Source organism: Hipposideros armiger, unplaced genomic scaffold (assembly GCF_001890085.2).
Source record: "Hipposideros armiger isolate ML-2016 unplaced genomic scaffold, ASM189008v1 scaffold_66, whole genome shotgun sequence".
Lineage (NCBI taxonomy): Eukaryota > Metazoa > Chordata > Mammalia > Chiroptera > Hipposideridae > Hipposideros > Hipposideros armiger.
In genome coordinates, this window is record NW_017731416.1 from 1,598,909 (window position 1) to 1,608,353 (window position 9,445).

General features: G+C 40.8%; 1 protein-coding gene across 1 annotated transcript in view; it reads right to left on the minus strand.

Annotated features, from left to right (window-relative positions):
- Positions 1-9,005, minus strand: part of SEC24A (SEC24 homolog A, COPII component) — a 68,770-nt gene extending 59,765 nt beyond the window's left edge. The window contains exon 1 of the mRNA XM_019642155.1: positions 7,580-9,005. Within this exon, the coding sequence (XP_019497700.1) occupies positions 7,580-7,676 (97 nt within the window). The 5' untranslated portion in view covers positions 7,677-9,005. The remainder of the gene's footprint in view (positions 1-7,579) is intronic.
- Positions 9,006-9,445: the final 440 nt, after the last annotated feature.

Genomic DNA, 9,445 nt, shown 5'->3' on the forward strand with positions numbered 1-9,445 from the left:
GGCAACCCACTGCCACAGGGGCTGCAGCCTAAGCCGTCGCCGGCAATCACAGCAGCCCAGCTCCAGGTTGAGCTGTTGTTCAGCATCTTAGCTGTGGAGGGCAGTGTCATTGCCCTCATATGTGGGATCCGAACCGGGGACCTCTGGCGTCCCAACCAGTTCTTAACCATCGCGCCACTCGGCCAGCCCCACATATATCTTTAAATACAAAGTTTAAAGATGCATGTGTTAGTAAAATAAAACATTAACTATTACAAGTAGTCATTTGATTAATTTCATCCACATCCCTAAAATTTCATACTTTCAAGTGACCTGAAAAAAATTGGGGAGGGGGAAATATTCTCATTGGGAAAATGGAGGGCTGCCTTTTTTTAGATTTACTTTATATTTAAGCATATATTTCATTCCATAGAATGCCAAAAAACTAAATTTTATTGTCAAGACATCGTCTTAACTTCTTTGGGCAGAAAATAAAGTCTGTCTTCCCCATAGAGCCTGGCACCATTCTGACTCAAATATTTGATTTGGTTCCCTCTCCTACTTAATTGCTAAATTAAAATTTAGGGGATTACACAAGTCAGAAAATCAAAGAATGACAGAATCACAGTCATCTTTCTAAACAAAAAACCAAAAAACAAAAAACACTGGGACCAAAAGGAACAATGAGGTAAATAAGACTCAATGAGTTAAACAAACTCATTGAGTCGAATAAACTCATTGAGTCTTGGCTCCTGGCAAATGTATTGTCTCCACTGAGTATATTCCAGGCTAATTTCTGAACTTTACTATTTATAATTAGAATTTTTTTTACTGATTCCTGTCTCAAGACTTTGAAGAAAGCAACATATTTACAAATGTGAAATATGAGATGGTAATCCAATGGAGAAGTGTTTAAAGTATTTAAATGGTGACCCTAACCATGGAATCATTTTTTTTAAGGTTTTATTGGGGAATTGGGGGACGGGAACAGCGTCGGGGAATTGGGGAAGCGGAACAGACAAGTTGCTGTCCTTTTGTTCTTCAGTTTAGTTGTGGAGGACATCGCTTCACTGGCCCATGTTGGTATTATCATTGTGCTCTTCCCAAGAGGGGCAGTCGCTCGCCAGCCATTGGACGGCCGCTCACGGCAGCTCACGAAAGCTCACGCCTGCTGCCAGCCAGCCCCACTGCAGCCTACGCCGTCACCGGCGACTCAAGGCAGTCCAGCTCCAGGTCGAGCTGTTGTTCACCATCTTAGCTGTAGAGGGCGCAGTGTCACTGGCCCTCGTGGGACCTGAACCGAGGCCCCACTGCTCAGAGCTGGCGTCCCAAGCCAATTCCTAACCAATGCACCACTCGGCTGGTGCCCTGGAATCATTTTAAGATAAACTGACTAAAAGATTGGCAACCACCAATGGAAATGCTAAATCTGTTGTTTAGAAACAAGGCAGTGTTCTGGGTACCATAAGGCTATACTCTATAACTATCTTACAATACACACAGGTTTTAAAAGGTTCTCCTTTCCCTAAATTTTACCCCCTCAATGTTTATATAACCCATTTATACAGTCATCTTGAATCCTTGGAACAACACATAGGATAGGGAAGGAGAGAGAAGCACAGGTGTTAAATTATATCTCTGGCTGATCAGCAAAACATCAAATCAGAGGGATATGTTCTGGGAAAGTAACTACTTAGGATTTCCAAGAATACTTTGCTTATATATTGGGTTGTCAGTAAAGTCATGATGCATTTTTGCATTGAAATGCATAGAAAAATACGTCATGACTTTCCCGACGACCCAATATGTATGATTTATCAAACACTAATAGATGAATTACAGAATCTGCGTATTCTAAAGGACTCTAAGATTCTGGTGTCCTGAGAAACCTCAGGCTTAGAGCAGCTAAGCAAGTTGTCCCAAATCACACCACAAGTCAACATAGTTCACTGAACTCCCAGTCATTTTCTATATATTCAAACTCCACATGTGTGCATATTCTATCTCTGGGACTTATCAGAAAATTACCTAAAGGAATGTCATAAAATCCTATACAATCAACTTCCTGATAGTACAAGGTCACTCTCTGTGGAATGTATGTGGAAAGAGACATTATAAAGTAGTGACTAGAAGCACAGACTGGAATAAGAGATCATGTTCTGGCCTTGAAATTTAGTTCATTGTCCTTGAGTGAGATATTTAACCTTTCTAGACCTGTTTCCTCATCTACAAAATGGGGATAGTAATAGTACCTAAACTATAGTATATGCAAGGCAGAAAGATGAATCCCCAAATATGTCCATGTTCTAATCCCTGGAACCTATGAAATCTCAGGTTTAACGGCAAAAAAGGAATTAAGGTTGCTAACTAACTGACTGAGATGGGAAGCTTAGATGATCAGGTCGGGCCCAATATGATCACAAGTGTGAAAGAGGGAGACAGGGGCGTCAAGGTCAGAGAAAGGCTTGACAGGACACTGCTGGTGTGAAGATGGTAGGGGGCCAGGAGCCAAGGACAAGGATAGTCTCCAGAAGGTGGAAAAGGCAAAAAAACAGTTTCTCTGCTAGAGCCTTCAATAAGGAATGCAGCTCTGATGACTCATTTCAGACTTCTGACCTCCAGAACTACAAGATAATAAATTTGCGTTGTTCTAAGCCACTAAATTTGTGGTAGTTTGTTACAACAGCAGTAGGAAACAAACATAATGAGACTGAGACTTAGGACTCAAGATGACTATATAAATGGGTTTTATAAACACATTTATGATGGTGTTTCTCATATAGTAAATGTTTCCTACTGTCATCATCTAAGAAACATGTATCTGTGTCCTTAGTACTGCAGCACTCATTAGTATTTCTGTTATCAGTGAACCAAGTAATTTCATCTGAAGTAATCTTTCATTTAGTTAAAGACTGATCCTGTATTTAGGCTGATTCATTTTATTCCAAATGGTTAACGAACAACTATTCATTCCCTGACTATAAAGACACATTTTACTAAATAGCTTCTGAAAATACAAAGGTGAGTCAAGTCTACTCTATCCCTGCCCTCAAGTAGCTCACAGTCCAGATGGGAAAAATTTTTTATTTAGCACCTCATCTCACACATCAAAATATACTGTGATTACTTAAAGAGTTGACCATCTGAAACTAAAAGTACAACAAATGGATGCCACGGCATGAGTACAATTTGTGAGTCAGTCACTAAAAATAAGGGCTTTAATAAAGCAATGGAAGGGTTAATGCGATGCTAGGAATCAATGTGGGGGTAAAGAGCAATTTCAGGATCTATAAGACATTTATGAAACATGATGTTGAAACAGCAAAGAAATTGACTAAATACTAATGAAAATTAGAGTCAGGTCATGTATTAATTATAATCCAAGGTGGCAGTTTCAAAAATATCAGCCAATATTTATTAAGTAAATGATGTATCTGCCTACAGAAAGAAACCAAAGAGGAGATTCTGATCCTTGATTCAGGCACTAATTCAAGGTGTTATGTCCTGGGATTCGGAGATAACAACCAGAGAAATTGAATAGCAGTGGTTATGTAAGACACCTAGGTTTAAATCTAGGTAACACAAATATAGGTCATTAACTAGTTGATTGACCACTCATCTCAGTATCCTTGTCAGGAAACATAACCGTTCTAACCTCAGAGAGCTGTTGTGAGGATTAAATAAGATAATGTATATAATGCAACCTAGCACAGTGACTGGGCATAGAGTAAGTAAACGATAAATGTTACTTCTTATTGCTACCATTTCTTTTTCAGGAGCTCCCCATCAGCAGAGACAAGACACTCAATGCCTAAGTTCTAATAAAGGTAAGCAAAGAGTGTTATGGGAGTCCAAAGTTACTTTCCCACTGAAAATATTAAAGAGAACTGAGCCACAACAATCAGTGTTACAGGCCACATGTCAATTTTATTCACAGCATGCTTTGATGATGACTAAAGTCTTCCTATATTAAATATACAATCAGAAAGAGATCTACATTTCTGTCATACCGAAAATCAAGATATGAGTACAAGTCTAGCATTTAAACCAATGACCAAACCTCCCCACATATTCTATTGAGTTTTAGCTGATACTATTGTGCAAAAATCCACAGAGAAAGTCACTAGAAAAGTTGAAAGTGAACTCTAATCTTATAATGAATAAAGTCAATACATGTATACTGACCTAAATTACAAAATATCCAAATCTAAAACTTTCATCCAATAAAACTGATAATTCCTAAAACATGCTAGACATCATATGGGGAGCTGGAGACAGAATATTATGCAAAAGCAGATATACTTGCTGTCATAGGCTTTACAGTCTAGAGGTGAGACAATACATTATTTTATGAAAATTACAACATAACAGAGGAATCTGAGTGGGAGAGAGGGTGAATACCCTTCTCCCCCTTAATCTATATGGGAAAAGGTACTACATAAATATTACAAAAAATAAAATTAATAAAACTGCAGTTTTTAACTGCCTTGGCAAATGGATTCAATTAGTCAATAAAGCAGCTAATTAACACTGGGAGTCATGATTTTCCTGTAGCCTCATTACATGGTAATCAGATAAAGATTTGCCAGTTTAAGTAATCTTGCAGTTCACTACGAATTATTGCAAAGGAAATATGTGTACAAAAATCTGCAGAAGCTCAGAAAAATCTGTCTAAATAATTTCAGATTGTAATGCAATGTAACAATCTACCACAGAAAGAAATGTCTCCCTATGTGAGGAATTCCGTACTATAATGACACCATACAATACGAAAGCAAGTCATAGAAAAATGAAAAAGGTGATTACAGTAGTCCCCTCTTATCCACAGTTCTACTTTCTGTGGTTTCAGGTACCTTTGGTCAACTGTGATCCAAAAATGTTAAATGGAAAATTCCAGAAATAAACAGTTCAGAAGTTTTAAATTGTGCGCCGTTTTGAGTACCTCACTTCATCTTATCATGTAAGCACTGTATCGTCTCACATCATCACAAAAAGGGTGAGAATAATACAATAAGATATTTTGAGAGAGACCACATTCACATAACTTTTGTTGCAGTATATTGTTATAACTATTCTATTTTATTACTAATTATTGCTGTTAATCTCTTACTGGGCCTAATTTATAAATTAAACATTATCATAGATATGTATAAGAAAAAAAATGACATACATAGGGTATGTTACTATCCACAGTTTCAGGCATCCACTGCGGGGTCTTGTAACAGATTCCTCACAGATAAGGGGGGGACTACTGTATTTGGACTTTTGATTACAATCTAAAAAACATCTGAAGATCCAACTGAACTGTACTATATAATTTAAGCAAGCTACATTAAATCTAAAGCTTCAGAGTATTGAATAGAATATTTAAGCAGCAATAACAGCCTTGAAAGAGTTAAGCAAAAAAAACCTACATTCCAGCATTGAACTTTTTTTTCACCTTCTACAGAAATACCCTCCCTTCCAATTCACCACCACGTCCCTACTCTCTCTTATTAGTGGGATGCACAATCAAGGAACCCAATACAGGACATTAGCCACCTTACTAAGAATACTACAAAAAACTTTAAAATGGGGCTTAGGGCCGGCCGAGTGGCGAGATGGTTAAGAACTGGTTTGGGACACCAGAGGGCCCCGGTTCGGATCCCACATATGAGGGCCAGTGACACTGCCCTCTACAGCTAAGATGCTGAATGACAGCTCAACCTGGAGCTGGGCTGCCATGAATCGCCGGCAACGGCATAGGCTGCAGCCCCTGTGTCAGTGGGTTGCCATGGGCTACCGTGTGTAGCCAGCAGCCAGCGTGAGCGGCCAGCAGCCGGCGTGAGCGGCCAGCAGCCGCAGTGAGCGGCCGTCCAGAAGCCGGCGACTGATCTGCCTCGCCTGGGAAGAGCGCAATGATGGTGCCAACTTGGGCCAGTGAAGCAACGTCCTCCACAACTAGACTGAAGAACAAAAGGACAGCAACTTGTCTGTTCCCCTTCCCCCAATTCCCCTGCACTGTTCCCCTCCCCACCAATACCCCAATAAAAATCCTTAAAAAAATAATAATAATAAATAAATAAATAAAATGGGGCTTATAAAGACTGTTAAAATTATATCTTTAAAAAAGGTACGTATTTACATAGTTCTATGATTTCCTTCCCTATGTGAATCCTCACTTGGCTCTGGGCAACATGCACACAGGGGCTGTACCTTGCGTTTTATTTTCCCAAGTACAGAACTTAGAAGGTGTGTAACAAATGTCTGTCGGCTGGTTCAAATCAACATAGTAACAACATCTCTGATACAGCATATCAGCAGCTAAATTCCTTTGACATTTCAAAATTAACAAAACTATACTTACATATAAGCTTACAAGCATATATGCAGGACTTGCCATTTAAAGCTCATGTAAAATTGCAACTTATAGATTATAAGAAAAAAACACAGCCATGACATCTTGCTTTTTTGCCCTTAAAGTGAATTTCTTAAAATGATTTCATCCCTGATCAGTGTAAATGCTGGTAAATAGCCTAGAATAAATTTAGTTTACATGTTACCATAAATTTGAGAAAGAACAATTAACACCATTTCAGTGCTTACCCCCACTTAATTCTTGCTTCTGCCTACTCATAGACATTTTTAAAAGTCTTTTAGGGCCTTCTTTGTTTAAGAAAAAAAAAAGTAGTCTTCCCCCAAAACAATGTAAATTAGCTATTTTAGTCAATGAATATGTTCTCGAACTTCACAGTAATTTTAGATTCCAATGGGCAATTCAAGTATTATTCTACTTTTGTTTCCATGAACCAAAGATTTTATAGGTAAATTGGCAACTTAGCAAGCTTTGGTAGAAAACCTGTCTTTCTCTATTATAATGATTACAATAAGCTTAGCAAATCACAACGCAGGAAAATTTAAAGAATCCTAGAAGAGGTGGAAAAATATAAGACACTCTCATACCAAATGACAAATTATAGTGCCACATGCACACTGTCGTCAGAGGTTGAGATTTGTGTCCAACCACCATCCAAGTATGTAAAGACCTCTGGATATCAAACAGGAGATTCTCCCCTCTTCCAAAGCTGAAAAACTGAACAGGTGGCCTAAGTACAATTGGAGGAAAGTTCTGGGAAAGATGAATGGGCCCTAAAGGGGTCTCCCAAAAGCAGAACCATTCATTCATCTCCACAAATTCAGGGTGAGTGTGACCCGCACCCCACTGCAGGCCCTGAATCAGATTCCAAACTCTGCTCTCTAGAAAAGAAGGTGGCACGGAGCGGGAAGGCACATGAACAACTATGCGCCTTGTATGAGAGTTTTGAGGTATGGACTGAATCCACTTTTTACCCACGAATACAGCAATTGTTCTTTAATTGTTTGCTGAACGAATGAATAAGTAATAAATACTAAACACTAAGACAAGCTGGGAGTTGCAGGTGCATATTCATCGCGGTCTCCGTGGCCCAGCTGCCTACCACCACCGGCTCCTGGCTCCTGGCTCTTGTTGGGAGGTCACCCTCTCCTCTTACGTCGCCTCAGGCGGCGGCAGTAACCAAAGTTCAGCTCGAGCCTGGGCCCAGGCTGCGCCCCCCCTTTCCCGCCCCCGAGCGGCACTAACCGTTGCTGTAAGGAGACCCCGAGGCCGAGGCCTCCCCGTTTTGAGCCTGAAGTCCCGTTAGGGCACCGCCGGAAGCCGGTATCCCCGGCTGGGACATGACGACGGTGGTTATCCGGGCTGGTAGTAGGGGTCTGCGACAGCGCCAAGCGAAGAGCCGACAGACGACTGCTGGAGGCGGAGGGAAAGGGCTAACGACTTAGGACTGAAGGCGGGGAGGAGAGAGGGCGGTGCAGCAAGCCCTAGGCCTGGCGCCGCATTCTCCCCAGCCCACCGGCGGCCACGGCCTGGCCTGGGAGCTGAGGATACGAGTAGGGCCGGTAGGGACGGGAACGCTGGGCTGGAAGGCAGCAGCCAAGCGGCGAGAAAAGGGAGGCCCCCGCCGGAAGTGCCTGTCAGCCGCTGGTCGCGCAGGCGCAATCGGGACACGTGGCACTTCCGGCTCCGGGCTGGCATTCGCAACCGCAGTAGGTACTTGAGGCTTTCCCCGCAGTGCTGCCCAAAGGCCACCTGACAGCTCCGGGTGTCCCGGCCCTAAGGACTGTGATCGGCCTGGCCTGCCACGTCACTGACTCTCACCGCCGGCCGGAAGTAGAGTGTGTCACAGCTACGGAAATCCCCGCGGTCGTGAACGTCATCTCGCCGGCAGGGCCAGGACCTGAGCGAAACCTGGGCTTTCGTGGGGTGGGACTGACTGTTACTCTCCTGGGGTTTAGGTGAAGATTACCTGAGACGATAGATGTCATCGTCCTCTGTTGAGACTAGGTCTCTGGTAGCTGAACCGATTCATGTTCGTCACAGTATTTCATGTCATATTTCGTCATATTACAGGTGTAAATTGTAAAGGCATTTTTTAAAAGGGGTGGTTAATTATGTTCCTGTGTTAAAAGTGTAATCAAATCATGGAGAAGACCTTTGCTTTTTGACTGGAAGATTCAGAAGTAATTTTAGTTTCGAAACTCGCTGATTTTAGCATAGTCACGGTAAAGTTCACTGACAATACATTGAACAGCACATTTAAATGGCAGTTTTAGTTCCTCTTCTAAGAGTTTACAGTGAGGTAAAACATTCAAATTCCCTTTCTAGTAAGTCTAGTAGACTTTTTTCTTTTTTTTTTTTTGCTATTAGACTTTTTTACTTTTGAGGCCAAGGGGAAGTGGAAACTGAAGTGATTAGATAATATAGTTAATGGATGATCTCAATAATCATCTTAGCTACCTTCATTCTAGGTAGGTTTTTCCTGCTCTGAGCTGATGATAAAGCCCAACTTTAAACTACAGAGTTATACTGTTGATTAAAATGTCATGTCAAAGATTTTGCAATCCCTGAAGGATGAAGTACATCTTTATTTAATATCAAATGCCTGCTATGAAATGTTATATTAAATACAAAATGAGCAAGACTTATACACTGTATCGGGCCTGAAAAACAAACAATAAGAATTCAAATAACTAAGTTAAATTTTTTCCTAACCTTGTTTTGTCATTTGCCCTAGAAGCTTACTAAAAATGTGTTTGCTGTGGGTAGAATTCCACAACTCCTTTGTACAAAGGCTTCTTTAGAATGAAAATGATACTTTTGGTCAAAGTATTTTCAGCTTATAGTCCCTATGACGAAGTCTCAAATCACATATCACAAGAACACTTAAAAAGATAAATGCTTCTCAGTGTTTTAAAGAAAAAAATAGACCTCAGAGAGAAACTGAACCTTCCTGAGGTCAGACAGAAAATCAAGGTCATCTTCAAAGGGGCAAATTCTTAATCCTGGTGACAAACTTACATTAGTTTAATTCTTTCTGATTTAATGCAACTCCTTAATGATCTTGGTTTGTTGACTTTGGCACAGGAGTTTGCTTTGGTTAAATCAAGC